This window comes from Vombatus ursinus, unplaced genomic scaffold (assembly GCF_900497805.2).
Source record: "Vombatus ursinus unplaced genomic scaffold, bare-nosed wombat genome assembly UNPS02014781.1, whole genome shotgun sequence".
Classification (NCBI taxonomy): Eukaryota; Metazoa; Chordata; class Mammalia; order Diprotodontia; family Vombatidae; genus Vombatus; species Vombatus ursinus.
Genome location: NW_020954559.1, coordinates 45,673,567 through 45,691,899, shown reverse-complemented (window position 1 = coordinate 45,691,899; position 18,333 = coordinate 45,673,567). Strand labels below are relative to the sequence as shown.

Sequence of the window (18,333 nt, the reverse complement as noted above, 5' to 3'; positions counted from 1 at the left end):
CACCTGTCATCTTAAATCAGTCACACTGAGATTTATATATCTTTATTAATCTGTAGTTATAGTTTTTGAATAACAGCTCACAAATGCAGTTTTATTATGTGTTGGGGGGGTGTTTATTGCTTAGACTTTTGGGTGCCCCAGGTGACTCTCTAAAACCAGGAGTTTCAGAACGGTTGCAAATGTATTGGTGGAAGGAGTTTCCTCAATGGAAATTTCCTGTACCAGCTGAAATCCCAGGTGCATCTGGTTCCCCACTCCCCACAAAAAGAATAATTGATCTGAATTTGTCTCCCTTCATTATCTTTCTCCCCAATACTTACACACTGCATTTCATTCACCTTCTTCCCTATTTAGGAAACTTGTAAATCCCATGATTCATTAATTTTCATCTTGTGTTACAGCTGGTCTGCTGACTCCTGATCCTCGTGTCAAAGAACGGAAGAAACCAGGCCAAGAGGGAGCTCGAAGGAAATTCACCTGGAAGAAACGCTAAGTCTTATTCAGAGAAAAGGATTGACTCTGCTGGGCAGCACTTTTCTTTTTTGATCTGTGTAGTTTATTTTCAAACTATATGATGTCAATATATACAACTATGTATGTCAATTATACACAAACACACATATTACTATCCAGCCTGTCTTTCTTTATTTTTAAAATCCTCTTGGAAAATTATTTTAGAAACATTTCATAGAATATTAGAACTGAAGGGAATTTAGAAAATATCCAATCCAACTCCCTCATTTTGTAAATGAGGAAATTGAAACCATAAAAAAAATTTTTTTTCATTACTTGATCCCTTCTCCCTGTCTCCCCCCTCAGACAAAAAAAAAAATTCATTACCTGCTGGAAAACTTGAGTAGTGAGCATATCCCCTTTACAAAGCTGCTCCTCAGATGCCATATCATCAGGGCCATATCTGAATCTTTTTCAGCTTTATAAAGTCTTCCCAAAGAACTTACATCCTGGTGGCGTAGGCTTTGATAATTCCACATAAGTAGGACTTTTGGGGAAGCCTCTAACTATAATGTTTGGAAAACTTTTAACTTTAATAGAGTGAATGAATAGAAAGCATTTATTAAACACTTACTATGTGCCAAGCACTGTGCTTTAAGCATTGGAGAAACAAATATAAAAATGAAATCATCCCTGTCCTCAAGGAGCTTATATTCTAATGAAAGAGGAGAGTAGTGGCCAGGGAAGGGAATTGTAGTCTGAGAAATCAGAAATCATGGAAAGATGGTGAGTGGAACAATAAAGCAGTGCATTAACATGCTCTTTCAGAAACTGTGATAGTAGTGATTTGATTACAGTTCTCAGGGAAAGACAGAAGGGAGGGAATAGAAAGGTGTGGGAAATGGCTAAAGATGAGAATTCACGGTCCCAGGGAGTACAGAGAGGTTGCATGGCCTTTGGTGTGAAATAGGAACAGCAGGAAAGGCCTAGGTGAAGATAAGGATGTGTGGTCCCTGGAAGCGCAGAGCGGAGTAGCTTAGGAAGAGTGCTGGAGTCAGGACCTGCTTTCAGATTCTGGCTTTTCCACTTACTACTTGTATAACCTTGAATAAGTTCCTTAATTTCTCTGAGTCTCAGTTTCCTCATTTGTAAAACAAAGGTATTGAACTAGGTGACTTGGGATTCCTTCTAGCTCTTAGCCTACAGTTTTAAAAATAAAATTCCATTACACTGAAAAGATACTCATTATAATAAAAAAATTTTCCTATAAGTAGTCCAAAAGCATAGTTCTGTCCATGTCATGTCCTTACAGTACATTCCAAGGGCTCACTTTTACCAATGGAATCAAATACTAGCTCCTGTTTGTCATTTAAAGCTCATCACGACTTGACCCAAACCTAACTTTCCAGTCTTATTACATATTACTCCCCTTCATTCACACACTGTGGTCCAACCAAACTGGCCACCTTTCTTATACCTAGCACTCCATATCCCTTCTCCCCGCCTTTGTATTAGCCGACCCCCATGCCTGGAATTAACTTCTACCTCACTTCTGCTTAGAACCCCCAGCTAACTTCAAGGTTTATGTTACTAAGTCTTTCTGAATTCTACTTTGTTTCCTCCCCACTCCAACTATGTCTTCCTCCCAAAATTTTTTATTTACATATACACATACACATGCATGTATATGTATCATGTATGTATATACATGATATGTACATGTCATCTCCCCTGACTAAATTAGAAGCTTCTTCATATTTCCAACACCTCACTTAGGTGAGCTTCATTATTAGGCTTAATAAATGCTGTTGATTGAATGAATTAAAACACTTTTTGACAGGGAACTGTGCTGCTTACTGTGAGGACTTCAAAGGTAACTAACTAAGATACATGGTTCCTGTACTAAAGGACTTTACAGTCTATTGGATATTGGAAAAATATGAAATCTTCAGGTGGGTGTTTACATTTAATATTACTCTCGAAATATGCACAGACAGGCTTCTCTCTATTCAGAAACTTCCATCCATTTTTTTATGCAGATTACATATGACAAAGCCATTAGGTGGCACTCTCTGAGTAGCTTACACATCTTTACAAAGTTTTAGTATACTAACTGCTATACAAACATTGAGTATATGCAACCACAATGAGGAAAAAACGATGACCAAGCTCCCTTTTGAGGTGACACAAAATATATGCCAGAGAAATTGTGGGTTTTAATGTGAAGAAGTTAAAAAAAAAAAAAAACAAACCTGGAGATTATGAAGCAAAGGCAGTGAAGCCTCAGAAAAGCCAAGTGAGTTATGTGCAAACCTACAAGTGAAGTAAAATCTTTTTGTGAAAACAATCCATCTCTATAGCAAATATATTCCTTTTTTGTTTGTTTTCCTTGAACTCTATTATACTCTTGAAAAGATTGAATCCTCTCCAGAGAAGGTTTCACAGTGTGAACTACATCAACCTATGTCAAATAGGAAAAATGTATAGAGATCTTCCCATAGTTTCATCTAATTTTCATTGAAACTTGTTTCCCTAAGTGTGCTGTCATTACTTCATGAGGCTAACTATTCCTTAAAACTTTTCTCCAGTACCAACCTGGATTTCATTTTTTGTAACTGCAAAATATCCTTTGGGATGAGAAGGTATGTTTTGCCATAGGTAGGTAGTGTTAGGGGATTTCCTGTGTGAAGGTAGTATTAATATTCCAAACAAATTTTGCCTTAATAAAACTAAATTACTAAGCATTGAAGACTCATGCAAGTATAAATTTTAATACTCTTTCTGCCACCCAGTCATTGGGTGATCTTGGGTAAGACACCCTCCTGTTTCAGTTCCTTATCTAAGAAATTTTGATAATAAATTCTCATTGCCTACTTCTTAGAGATATACAGTAGAGTGGACTATCAAGGCTTAATGAATGACTACTGTATACCCATAGCTGTCCTAGGTACTGTGAAGGCCACCTTTCATCGAACCTTATAATTTAGTTGGAGAGACAAGATTAAGATAGAGTAATAGCATGTTTCTGCAGTAATTTCCTCAACCAAAATATTATGAAGTACTTGATGAAAGAATTTTTATTCCTCACCACATAATTAGAAAGTAAATCCTGAATCATACACTACAGAAAAAAAATTCGTAGAAATTCAGAAAATGGAGGGGTTAATTTGTGCTGAAGTAATCGAGCCTTCATGGAGGAAGTAGAACTTTGGATAGGCCAGTGATATTAATGTTGATACTTAGTTTCTCTTCTATAACCTCACCCCCCCCTCCAATTTTTAGACTTTGTTTTCTACTTACACAAAGTTAGTATTATTGCAATGCTAAGTTGAGATTATACTAGTTTGATTGAACTGGATTATATTTAATACTCCCCTTTCTGTGGTGTGCTATAGAAATTTGTTTGCAAAGCCTGTATTTCCTTCACATGCTTTTATACACACAACAAAGATACTCTCAATATAATGTAGTTCATTCTCTTAAAAATTTTTATAAAGGTAAGAAAGTAGATATGTTATTTTCTAGTTAGAAGTTATTTCAATAATCTTTTTGAAATTTTTTAAGGGGACATTAACCCTGGGAGGAGAAGTCAAGCAAATTCTTAGTTCACCTTTTTCATCATTTTATATTACCACAGCCCCATCATCTTTTTTTTTTTTAAGTGAGGCAATCGGGGTTAAGTGACTTGCCCAAGGTCACACAGCTAGTACATGTCAAGTGTTTAGTCTGAGGCCAGATTTGAACTCAGGTCCTCCTGACTTCAGGGCCGGTGCTGTATCCACTGCGCCACCTAGCTGCCCCTACAACCCCATCATCTTGAATAATCATCCTACAACTTCTTTGATAATCCTTTTTGTACCCAAATATCTTAAAAGAAACCCAACAAAAATAATTTTTGTTGTCCTCATTCCATACTTTAGAACTCTTGACATTACTCTTACAAAATCATATACTTGTTTATATCAGTGTTCCATTATTTTGTGGATATCTTCTACAAGTCTCTTTTAAATCTGTGTACCTTCCCCCTTTTCCACTCAATGGATTGATTTCCATATGTATTTTCATAATTTCATTCTTTTGAGCTTCCCATCACTCTTGTATAGTTTTAGGCCATTGGCTCCTAGTTACCCTGCCCACTGGCAGAAAAAGAAGAGTCAGCTTTATTCCACATTATGTTGTCCAAAGGAAGAGCAAGAGTGAAGCCAAAAGGTCTCTGCTTTCCTGGCTGCTAGGTAAAGAGAACACATGTAAGAACCCATCAGGGAGTGAAAGAGAGTAAAAGCAGGATTTAAAAGCCTCTGCTTTCTTGCCTGCTGGGTAGACAAAGAAAAGAGAACCAAAGTGCCCGAAGCCAGCTACTCGGCTCCACAGGAAAGAGAGTGAAGGAGAGCATGAGAATTGACCAGCTCCAGAGGAGATACCTCAGAAGACCTGTATTTTTTTCAAAATAAATTTTATTTATGTATTTTGTTTTTGCATTGCCAAAATACCCTTCCCAGAGAGCCATCCCTATTAAAGACTTTAATAAAACAAAAAGAGGAAGAGAGAAAAAAATCAGTAAACCAACAGGAGTGAAAAAAACAAAGCTCACATTATATACAAAATTCCACACCTGTGGACCTGTTCTGTCCCACACCACTCACCTTTACATGTGCAGTTAAGAAAATCTTTATTTTTGAATAATTTTATTGATAGCTTTTGTTCTTACATCACCTAAATTTCCCCCTGAATTCCTTCCACTCCTCAGAAGCCATTCTGTATAACATTGAATATATTTAAAGAAAAAGAATTAAGGGGGAAAATCAGCAAAACTGATTAATCCATAGGAGAAAAAATCTGGAAATAGATGTCATATTCTATACCTGTGGACCTCTCATCCCTGCAAAGCAGTTGTGGAGGAAGATAGGGGAAGGGAACAGTGAGATAAGGTGAGAAGACACTTTAAAGCTGTGCCTATTTTCATTCTAGTTAGGTCAAATGCTAGAGCCCTCAATTCTGCTCAGGTCCTTGGGGTTTATTGGCAACACAGCATCAGTCTCTTTTTTTTTTTTTTTAATTTATTTATTTTTAGTTTTCAACATTTACTTCCATAAGATTTTGAGTTCCAGATTTTCTCCCCATCTCTCCCCTCCCCCCACCTCGACGACATGCAATTTGATATAGGTTCTACATATATTCATATTGAACCTATTTTCACATTAATCATGTAAAGAATATCTTCTCTTTTCCAAGTTCTGAAGGCAGTCTGTTTCTTGTACATAAGGAACCTTGTACCTGTTACTTCAGTTGTTCAGTGCTCTTTCCTTTTTCCTTCTCTGTATTACATCCTTCACCCCCAACCTCCTGGCATAGGATAGAGTTCCCCTCTGTCTCTTCATTGTCTTTTTTTGCTTCCTTCTTGCAATACCTCTTTCGTTTTCTTTTTTTTGGGGGGGTGGAGTGTTAAGTGACTTGCCCAGACTTGCACAACTAGTGAGTGTTATGTGTTGGGGTTAAGTGACTTTCCCAGAGTCACACAGCTAATGAGTGTTATGTGTCTGAGGCCACATTTGAGCTCAGCCACTCCTGACTCCAGGATCAGTGCTCTGTACACTGCACTGCCTAGCTGCACCCTTTTTTCATTTTCTTAAGAAAACTTCATTCTCCCTGATAGCCTAGAAAATTAGAGATTTAGTAATTGCTAGTATTTAGACGGGCTACCAGCTTTCATTTTTTTCTACTAGAACAGTTACCAACTTCTTTTTTTACATAATATTTTATTTTCTCCAAATAGATGTAAAAACAATTTTTAACATTCATTTTTTTTTAATTTTTGAGTTCCTAATTCTCCCTCCTTCCCTTCCTTCCACCCCCCCTTTTAAGAAGGCAAGCAATTTGATATAGATTATACATGTGTAGTCATACAAAATATATTTCTATATTAGTCGTGTTGTGAAAGAAAGATTAAAAAAACCAAGAGAAAAAGTTTTTAAAAGTATGCTTGGACCTTTAATCAGACTCTTATCAGTTCCTTCTCTGATGGATGGCATATTTCATCATACATCTTTCATCATACATCATTCAGATTGTCTTGGATCATTGTGTTGCTGTGAATAATACAGTTGATCGTCCTTTGAATATTGCTGTTACTATGTACAATGTTCTCTTATCTCTGCTCACTTCAATTTGAATCAGTTCATGTCTTTCCAAGTTTTTCTGAGTTTATCCAACTAGTCATTTCTTACAGTACAATAATATTCCATCATGATCACATACCACAACTTGTTCAGCCATTTCCCAATTGATGGATAACCCCTCAATTTCCAATTCTTTGCCACCACTAAAAGAAGTTATAAATATTTATGTACATATAGATACTTTTCCTTTTTTTTTTTTATCTCTTTGGCATACAGACCTAGTAATGCCACTGTTTTATCAAAAGGGTATGCACAGTTTTATAACCCTTAGGGCATAGTTCCCAGTTGCTCTCCGGAGTGATTGAATCAGTTCACAACTCCACTAATGCATTAGTATCTCAGTTTTCCCACATCCCCTCCAACATTTCTCATTTTCCTTTTCTGTCATATTAGCCAATCTAATAGATGTGGGGTAGTAGCTCATAGCTGGTTTAATTTTTTATTTCTCTAACCAATAGTGATTTAGAGCTTTATTTCATATGACTATATATAGCTTTGATTACTTTGTGTGAAAACTGCCTGTTCATATCCTTTAACCATTTATCAATTAGAGATTGGCTCTTATTTTTATAAATTTTACTCAATTCTCTATATATTTGAGAAATGACATCTTTATCAGAGAACCTCACTACAAAATTTTTTTCAGTTATAGTTACTGTGCATTTCCTTCCATCCTGTTTCTCCCTCTGTTTATCCTACTTTCTCTCCTTTCATCCTGTCCATCCTCAAAAGTGTTTTGTTTCTGACTTTTACCTCCCCCAGTCTGCCCTTCCTTCTATCACACACACCCCTTCTCTTGTCCCCTTTCCCTCCTACTTTTCCTGTAAGATGATATAAATTTCTGTATCCAACTGAGTGTGTATGTTATTCCCTCTTTGAGTCAATTCTGATGAAAGTAAGATTCAAGCTCTCCCCACCTCCCTTATCTTCCCTTCCACTGTAGACACTCTTTCCTGCTTCTTTTATGTGACATAATTTACCCCAATCTACCTCATCTTTTTGCCTTCTAGTACATTCCTTTTTTACACCCCTTAATTTTATTTTTTAAATATCATCCCATCATATTCGGCTCACACCCATGTCCTCTGTCTAACATATATTCCTTCCAACTGCCCTAATAATGAGAAAGTTCTTAGGAGTTGTAAGTATCATCTTTGCATATAGGAATGTAAGCAGTTTAACCTTATTGAATCCTTAATGATTTCTCTTTCCTGTTTGCCTTTTTATGCTACTCTTGAGTCTTGTATTTGAAAATCAAATTTTCTATTCACCTCTGGTCATTTTTATCAAGAAGGATGGAAATATTTTTTTGAAATTTTTTAAATACTCAGTTTTGGTGGATAAGTGATTCTTGATTGTAATCCTAGCTCTTTTGCCTTCCAAACTATCATACTGCAAGCCCTCTGATCCTTTAATGTAGAAGCTGCTAAATCTTGTGTTATCCTACCTGTGGTCCACAGTATTTTAATTGTTCCTTTCTGGCTGCTTGTATTATTTTCTCCTTGCTCTGGGAACTCTGAAATTTGGCTATAATATGTCCTAGAAATTTTCATTTTGGAATTTCAGGAGGTGATCAGTGGAGTCTTTCAATGTCTGTTTTGCCCTCTGGTTCTGGAATATCAGGGCAGTTTTCTTTGATAAATTCTTGAAAGATGATGTGTAGGCTTTTTTTTTTTTTAACTATAGCTTTCAGGTAGTCCAGTAATTCTTAAATTATCTCTCCTCAACCTATTTTCCAGGTCAGTTGTTTTTCAAATGAGATATTCCACATTTTCTTTTTTTTTCATTCTCTTGTACTTTGTTTTATTGTTTCTTGATGTCTCGTGGAGTCATTAGCTTCTACTTGCCCAATTCTAATTTTTAAGAAGTTATGTTCTTCAGTGAGCTTTTGTACTTCTTTTTCCATTTGGCCAATTCTGCTTTTTTAAGGTATTCTCTTTGATGGGTTTTTGTGTCTCTTTTCCATTTGGCCTTAAAGTTTTTTAAGTTATTATTTTCTCCAGCATTTTTTTGTGCCTCTTTTACCAAGCTGTTGACTATCTGTGGGCCGAGAGCTCTGAAAGCTGCCACTGCTACTGCTGCTGGTTTGCTGGGACCTGGCCTGTGCTGGACTACACTCACCTCCCACCCCAGTGGGACAGACCTTTTCTTCTGACCTTCTGTGTTGTCTTGGGCTGGAAAATTGTTTCACCTCAATCTTTTGTGAGTTCTTTTACTCCAGAATTTGTTTTGAGGCTTTATTTAAAGTTTTTTTGGAGGGGAATTTGGGAGAGCTAAGGGGCATCCCTACCTTTTCTCTACCATGTTGGTTCTACCTCCACCTGCCAACTTGTACTTTGTGCATAAAAATAATAATTATGATAGCATTTTAAGATTTCCAAAGTGTTTTGCATGTTATCTAATTTGATTTTTACAACAACTCTTATGGAATAGGTATCATTTTACAGATGAAGAAACTGAAGAATCGTATAGTTAGTGTCTGAAGCAGTATTTGAATTCAGATCTTCCTGAGTCCATGTTCACCCTAGTCTACCTACTGTGTCTTAACTGCCTACACAAATTTTAATTACATGGAATTTGTCAAATAACAAATATAAAACACTCCTAAAGGTCACTACAAAATCCAGTATCCTCTTCATACTTGATTATAATGATCTTCACAGTCCTTTGTCTCCTTTTTGGTAGCTCCCTTGGCCAACTCTTAGGACTAATTTCTGGGGCAGTTTAACTGCTGGAACAAATGGCCTATTTGCCATACCTTTTGTTGAACACGCTAAAGCCTTGGTCACTGGTAGTCCAAGTAAGGTTTAATTTTTGTAGGACTTGCTTCTTGCTTTTCAAAAACTGGCAGTTAGCCTACTCATGGCATACCATAATGCAGACTGAAGCAAAGAGAAGCAGCAGGCCAATTATTTAATTGCCTGCTATGTACCTTTGTGGTCTTCTTTCCACATCTGTAGAAAAGTGTATTGGAGAGGGCGAGGAGTGGACTGGACTACGTGGTTTCTGATCTGCCCCTGTCCCTGTGATCCTGGGAGCTTTCTGTTCCTCTAGATTTCTAAGCTAGTGAGCTCTGCCCCCATGGGAACATGAGCAAGTTCTGATTTATTTAGCTGATAGCAAACGCAAGGTTAAAACACAGCACTTATCTCATTAGATAGACCCACCTTTCTTTCATTTTCCTTCTGCTCTCCAAAGAGGTTCTAGTACTCTGCTGGTCTGCTAAACAGTGGGGAAGAGGGATGAGAATTTATTTAGTAGATACACACACAGTAGGGATACACAGTAGGTTCTGCCCCAATTACTTTACCTTGCTGATGATTTCCAGATATCTCCCTTTACTTTCCTGGGTGCTTGGTTCTCTGCAACCTTTATTCCAACCCCTTATACTTGAAGGAGGAATCCTTCACATGAAGATCTTCAGGGAGGGGGAATTCACTGTTTCTTTGAATCCATATATTTGGGTCCTCCCTTCAATGATACAAATCAAAACCCATCCGTGCCTTCTCATAATGCATGAGTCTTCCCATAAGTCCTTCATAGGAGACCTATCCACTGGGTTGTGATCATTACTCTGGGATCTGAATCCTTTAATATTCCAAGGGTGCCCATTCTCCTTCCATATGGATTCTACGTAGAATATTAGTGCATAACACAGTGCCTGGCACGTAGTAGGTACTTAATAAATGTTTATTGACTGACTGAATGATAATGGCAAACACCTTTACAGATAACAAACCATTAAACAGGTATCACTGTGTTCTGTATCTCAGAGGGTCTTATGTGATCTTAACATAAGCATGAGACCTCATTATAAGGCAACCATTATTATTCTACTGAATCAAATGCTGTTTCATCACCAAAAATAAATAAACACAATGGGATCTTAGATTCTCTATACCTCTTAGGAAGTTGTGTGACTGTGAAATTGTATTCTTCTGTGGAAACTCATCTACAAAAGCTTGCTTGCTTTATCATGTTTTTATGAAGATATCCTCCCTGTGCTTGTGTGACATCTCTAGTTCTAGAGGTGAGAAAATACATGTGTTGATTGGTAATTGATGATATATTCTGTCACCTTTTGGGGGTAGTATCATTCATAATGTTTTCTGTTCTTTTAAAATATTCCTCTCTTTGAGAAATCTTGAAAGTCATACTTTGAGTATAGTTTGCTTCTGTATATATTTGGTCAGATTCAGCCTTTCCAAATATATTACAAGTGCCATGTCCACCATCATTCGCTAAGTTGTTAAGAATTAAATGTGGGGTTTCCATGAATGTTGACAACGGAATACATTGTTATAGAAACAGAAGCAACCTTTCATTTTATATCTGTTTGTTGTCCCCTTTCCAGTTTCATTTATAAATGTTCAGAATTTATAAATTTAGTTGTCATGCTACAGTTTCTATAAATGTTTCCTAATATCAAATCTGTCTTTGTAATCTCCACTCATTTATTTCTAATTCAGTTCATTACAATCCAGCAAATCAAGTCTAATTCTTCTTGTACATGACTGCCCTTTAAATACTTGAAGATAGCTATCGTATCTCTCCACCCCACCCCCCATCTCCTCCAGACTTAACCCATCCTAGGGTAGTCTCAGGTCCTATTTTGACATTGGGACACATTTTTGAATGTCAGACACTTTTCACTGGCAACTGAAAACAGGAGCAGTGAAGGAGCTAGATCTCTTTGGCCTCCCTAGGAGGTTGTGGGGTCCCAATTGGGGGAAAGCCATAAAATACAGTAATAAGTGAAAAGCCATAAGAACTTAAACTCTGTTAAAGGTGGAAGTCCAAACATGGTGACCTGTAAAAAAATCGTAACTTAAATACTGAATGCACTGAGTCATAACTTAAGATACTATTACCTATGAAAGCCATAAAAAGAATATCACGACCGGTATGTGATCAATGTATAAACTTATGTTTGGGCATAACATTGGCCTAACGCCCAAGCTTGTTTCTAAGTAGAAAACCAAAAATATCCACCAATCAGTAGTGATGCATTCTCTAGCTCCTCCCCGCTTTGTTTTCTATAGTCACCAGAAGGATTTTGCAGGTTCTACTAGGGCTTAGCAGGAATCTGCTAAACTCTCTGACTGCTGTCTCCAGACTAAAGATTGCCCCTATTTGTAAGTATTCATAATGTTTGATTAAACTACTACCGTTAATCAATCTGGAGATAAGGCCTCTTGATTTGGCATAAAAAGAACACCCCTGTGGTTATGGGGGAGGTACAGGGTTCCCTAGCCAGGGGAAATCCAGACCTTACAAGAGGCACAGAATTCTCTAGCTCAAAAAGAGAGGTCTTCTCCAGGCCTCCACAGGACTTCTCATCCTTCACCAAATGTTGGCTTGTAGAATCCCATGTATTGGGTGTTCAAGGAAAACTGGCACCTTTGGTGTGAGGGCTTGCTGAGTCTGTTTTAGGGCTGCTCATTCATCTTTGATGTCTGCTTGCCACTCAACTCTCACCTGTGGCTCTAAGAAGCTTAACATATGCAATGGCTACACTTTGGTAAACTTATTTCATCAGACAAACCAACAGGCCTCAAACTCAGTGAGTTGGAAGGTGTCTACCTTAAGCATGTGAGTACTTCCCCTGTTGGAATGGGCAGATAAGAACAATTTGTTCCAGCGTCCGTAAAGGTGACTGAAGCAGATGAGTGGAATGCTTAGAACTTGGTCAGACATTGAAGACACCAAAGTCATCCATTGCATCCCCAGCCATCACCAGTTATCTTGACTTTTGTCTTGCAGTTGGACTTTGATGACTCTGGAAGAAAGAGTGAGTCTGATTACTTTGTGCAACTCTGCCTCACTTAAATCCAATTCTTGCAGAAGTCAAGACATCACCCCATGATGTCATTGGTCCTTCAAAAACAAAGGACAAAACAATGTCTGCCCCAATTGATAAATGGTCAAAGGATATGAACAGAGAGTTCTCAGATGAAGAAATTAAAGCCCTCTATATTCATATGAAAAAATGCTCTAAATCACTATTGATTAGAGAAATGCAAATCAAAACAACTCTGAGGTACCACATCACACCTATCAGAATGGCCAACATGACAAAACAGGAAAAGGGTAAATGTTGGAGAAGATGTGGGGAAATTGGAACACTAATGCATTGTTGGTGGAGTTGTGAAATGATCCAACCATTTTGGAGAGCAATTTGGAACTATGCCCAAAGGGCTATGAAAATGTGCATACCCTTTGACCCAGCAATAGCACTTCTAGGGCTATATCCCAAAGAGATCACACAAATGGGAAAAGGACCTACATGTACAAAAATATTCATAGCAGCTCTTTTTATGGTGGCAAAGAATTGGAAATTGAGAGGATGCCCATCAGCTGGGGAATGGCTGAGCAAGTAGTGGTATATGAATGTAATGGAATACTATTGTGCTAGAAGAAATGATGAACAGGCTGACTTCAGAAAAACCTGGAAAGACTTGTATGGTCTGATGCTGAGTGAAGTGAGCAGAACCAAGAGAACATTGTACACAATAACAGCCACATTGCATGATGACTAATATTGATAAACTTAACCCTTCTTGGCAATACAAGTATCTAAGACATCTCGAGAGGCCTTGTGATGGAAAATGCTATCCACACCCAAAGAAAGAACTATGGAAGCCAAATTGCTATTTTTTTTTCTCTTTTGTTGAGTTTTGTTTCCTCTTTCTGATGGTTCCTCCTATTGGTTTTAATTTCTACTTACAACATCACTAATGTGAAAATATGTTTAATATGAATGTAAATGTATAGCCTATATCAGATTATGCGCCATCTTGGGGAGGATGGTGGGGAGGAAGGGGGAGAAAAATTTTAAACTCAAAAGCATATGGAAGTGATTATTGATAAATCAAAATAAATTAATTAAAAAAAAAAAGTCTGAAGCGCATGCACCATCCTGGATGTATCTTAATTTGTCATTGTCCTTCCTTCAATTAGATGCCTAAAACTGAGTAACATATTCCAATATCTTCTCCAAAGTTTAATAATAATAGCATGGTCTACCCAGAAAATGAGAAAGGTAAAGGAAAGGAATGAATATTATCTCATTTTATCCTCACAAGAGGTAGGTGCTATTATAATCTTTATTTTATAGGTGAGGAAGCAAATGGAACTTAAGTGACTTGCCCAGGGTCACACAGTAAATGTCTGAGGCCAGATGTGACCTTGGGTTTTCCTGATGCCAGGCACCACAAGCTGTCTCTACGATACGACAATAATCTTCTTCCAATAGACTGTGAACTTTTTGAGAGCACGGACTGTTTTTTGCCTTGGTATCTCCAGTGCTTAACACAGGCCCTGGCACATAGCAGGCATTTAATAAATGCTAATTGATTGACTGCCTCTGTTCTGAATGCAGTGTTTCTATTAATGCAGCCCAGTTATATGTTTTTTCTTTACTATAATCTGACACTCATTGAACTTGTCATCCACCAGACCTCCTTTTACAGGTTTATTTAGCCCTACTTCCCATTCCTGAACTTGCAGACTTGAGTTTTTTAACCTACGGGTAAACCTTTACATTTATCTCTATTAAATTTCATCTTACCAGATTTAGCCCATCATTTCCAACTGTTGATCTTTTTATAGAAATCATCTAGCTCAAAGCCTTTATTTAACATGTAACAGGTATGACTGACATTGGCCAATGTTACCTATAGTGAAGGCATCTAAGGAACAGTTCAGTGACTTGCCCAGAATCACAAGCCAGGACTAAGTCATCTGTCTCCATAGTATACCTTTTCCAGTACTCCAAACTAATATGAAGTTAGATAATCCACATATATAAAACAAATTCCAAACACAGATACAAATGACTTGGATTATGTATGTCATTCTTGAAAGTTGGCGTGTGTTGGTTAGATGATTCATTTAAAGTCCTAAGGAGACTTGTCTGGTAATTTTATTCAGTTTTAAAGCCCTATGAAGGTTTCTGCTCTGCATTGTTTAACCACAAGATGGAGTAGTTTACAACCTAATAAAATTAGGAACTGCACTTGAAAGGCAACCTTGAAGACGTAAGACAGGAAATGAAGTTTTTTCCTCTCCTGATTTTCATCTAGATTCATATTTTTTAACACCTGTTGAAAGCACCATAAGTATTGATCAAACTTTTTGGAAATCCTCTTCTGCAGTTGAATAATCTCTAAATTCTGCTTTAATGATCTTTCACATGCAGTTTTCTGAATTGTGATGATCTTAGTTTCACTACCTATTAAATTCCTTCCTTCTGTGAAAGATGTAAATTAGTATGAGAGAGATCATAAGCAAAAAATAATACTGAATGTCACAATTTTCAGTGGGGAAGAACTCTTGAACTCCAAAGCCTTAGTCATTATATTAATGTGTTTAGAGCTATGTTCTATCCCAGGAGCCATATCTCCCACCCCACTGCCAGATTCTTTAAAAATGAAATTGTCATTTCAGTGTTGATAATCACATTTATATTCCGAACAATGAACTAGTAATACTAATCTTGTGACTGAATTATGAGTGATAAGACTGGGCAACTAAGCTTATTTTAAGCAATTATGATTAAGTAGTTACACTACTATATTATTAGTATTGCCATTAAGCATTTAGATAATAATATACAGAGAAGCTTCATTTCCCCCAAGGATTGTAATAATAACAGCTAGCATTATGTAGCACTTTTTAATGAAAAGCACTTTACAAATATCTCATTTGATCCTACAACAATCCTGGAAGGTAGGTGTTATTATTATCCCCCCTTTTTCAGATGAGAAAACTGAGGCAGACACAGGTTAAGTGACTTGCCCAGGATGACAAATCTGATAAGTGTCTGAGGCAGGATTTGAACTCAGGTTTTCCTGACCCTAGAGCCAGTGCTTTCTCCATTGTGCCTTCTAGTTGCCTCTAAAATCTACAAAGGTTTGTCATGACAACTGGCCTTATTAGAACGATGCACAGGTTGTATTAATTTTGCCTATTAACTAAGCTTAGTTACAGTAGCTCAGATGAGCAGATACTTAATCATATACTGGTATGCTTTACTTGATCAAATAAACAGAAGAGGTCTGTGCTAAAGGAAATGCAATTTTACAGAATCAGTTCTCAAGGTATCCAAAAGAAGGGAATATTCCAAAAGTGTAGGGGCAAAAATTTTTGGACCTTGTTAGTGTGTGTGTGTGTGTGTGTGTGGCAACTTAGAACTTATCAACATAAAGGCAACTTAGAACTTATCAACAACTCATTGTACCAAATGACCCATAGGCAATTCAAGAAGCTGTGTATAAGATACTATACTAGGTGCTGGTGATACAGTAGTGAAACAAAATGGATCCTGCTATCAAAGAACTTATGTTTTTCTAAAGAGATGTGGTGTGTACACGAATAAGTACAGAATAATTTTAAAAGGAAAAGAGTACAAATTATTTGGAAGATGACAAATTTTCATTCAGAAAGTGGCATTTGAGCTGTGCTTTGGAGTAAGGTAGGCATTCTGAAAAGTGGAAGTGAGAAAAGAGTACATTCCAGACATGGGGCACTACTTGTACAAAGGCATGGGGTGGGAGGTGGGGGTGCCAAATTTTCATGTAAATAATTACACATGCATTGAGGGCATCCATGGAAAAGGTGTGATTAAGAGAACAGGCAGTTTTCCACAAATGACTTTCCACAGTTGACTACATCCTTATGTTTGCATAATTGATTAAAAGATGTAGATGATACAAGATCTCACAGTGCTTATTGTTTGTTGACTTCACAAAAGCATGTGATTCAGCAAGCAAAATGTCACCTCAAACATTGTGTCCCATGTGTATGTCAAAGCCATACAAGATACCCTAAGGAACATCGAGTCAAAATTGAAGACGGAATTCCTTCATGACTAGACAGCATTGGTGAAGGAAGAATACCTTCTGCCCCAGTACTGACCCTAATTGCCTCAAAGGGATGTAAAAATGTGCTCATCTGAAATGTTTTATAATTTCACATTCCTATCAAACCTGTGCTTTCAACTTCATATCTCTTCCCTTTTAATTTTTATTTATTTGTATGCAGAACTTTAAGACTAGCATCTGGTCAGTCAACAACAGTTTTAATTCATACTCTGCCAGGGATTGAGGACATAGGAACATGAGAATTTTCATGCTACCTACCCAAAAGAAATAGAAGAAAGAAAAGAGGAAGGAGAAGGATTCTTCCTACTGAGACCTGGACGATGTCTGAATATAGCTGTAGGTCTTACTATATAAGTATCTGATCTTATTTCCTATGTGATTCCACTTAAAACATAATTACCCTAGAGTTGTTGGGTTACACATTTGGAACCACTGAAACTACTAAATCCAGTAGTGAAATTCTTTGCAAAATAAAATGCTGGAAAGACTAAAGCATATGCGGCTCCCCAAAAGCAATGAGAGCATAAAGCCAATTGAGCTGACAATAGTAAAAATACTTTAAGGTAAATGTAAAACCTATGACCTACTCTGAACTTCAATTTCATTCAACCTGATTTCAGAGGAAAATAGTGTCTAAAGCTTCCTACCCTGATGCCTCATTGCAGCATAGAGGTTATCAAAGCATAAGCTCTAGCAGGTTCTTCTAACTAGGAAAGGCTTTGAGTAGGGGCCCATTGATCTGAGAACCATCATGGATAAATTTGGATAGGCTTATCACCAAAAGAGTTGGTCAGTATTTGGGGTCACACCAACTCATGCAGAACCACCTATGGAAGGGTTGCAATTTGCTTCAGAGGAAGGAGTCCCCATACCAATTAACTCTTGAAATAGTGAGATATTGTAAGGGTTAGCCTACCCCATTTTCCCTAATTTCACTTCCTCCCTCTACATTGATAGATGTGAGCAAATATGTACATATATTTTATACTGGGGAAAAAGAACTGAAGCCACAATTTCATAAACTGCAAGGAAAAGACAGATTTCTTGTTTGTAATATCTGTTGCAAGTGAAATTTGGACCAGAGTTGCTAGAGTCCCAACCATAGAGTCTTAGAGCTGGAAGAGACTTTTCCAAACATCTCAGATAAAACTGAATAGTGGCAACTAAGTTAAATGCTACCCTAAGATATTCCTGAAATGACAAGATAGATGTATTCATGGGGCGAGGGGGTTGGCTGAAAGGAAGATTTCTATAAAACATCATATTTACTGTTAATTTCATTATGGTTTTACATATGTTCTTCTATCTCCTAAAGTTCCCACTTTGTATTGCACCTTATTCTAGGTGAGAAGGAAAATAGAAACATGCATCATCAGATGTTCACCTTTTCTGCCTGTTTTTCATATGTAGAGAAAACATTTTGTTGTAATCCTCAAATCAATATATAAATGTCATAAAGGATCATCTGTGTAGAAAACTGAATTTATTGTATATGTTTCTAGTATACATATTATAAATTCACAGAATCATGGAAGATACTTAGAGATCATCTTCCCCAATCCTCCCATTTCTACAGATGAGGAAAATGACTTCCAGTGAGGTTAAATAACGTGTCCAAACTCAGGAAAAGCTAGTTAAACAGGGCTAAAACTATATTCTTCCTGACTTTAAGTCTGTGGATCTTGGGCCTGTGACTGACAGTCCTCAAAACCACTCCCAATCCCTATGGGGATTCTGAGGGGATGTAGCAGTCCACAAACACTTATTAAGCGTTTGTGTCGGGGACTGTAATATCTAGGGATATTAAAAAAAAAAAAAAA

At 37.2% G+C, this 18,333-nt stretch overlaps 1 protein-coding gene across 1 annotated transcript in view; it reads left to right on the top strand.

Annotated features, from left to right (window-relative positions):
- LOC114046116 (28S ribosomal protein S9, mitochondrial-like) overlaps positions 1-628 on the top strand; it is an 87,134-nt gene extending 86,506 nt beyond the window's left edge. The window contains exon 11 of the mRNA XM_027866371.1: positions 402-628. Coding sequence (XP_027722172.1) covers positions 402-493 — 92 coding nt within the window. The 3' untranslated portion in view covers positions 494-628. The remainder of the gene's footprint in view (positions 1-401) is intronic.
- Positions 629-18,333: the final 17,705 nt, after the last annotated feature.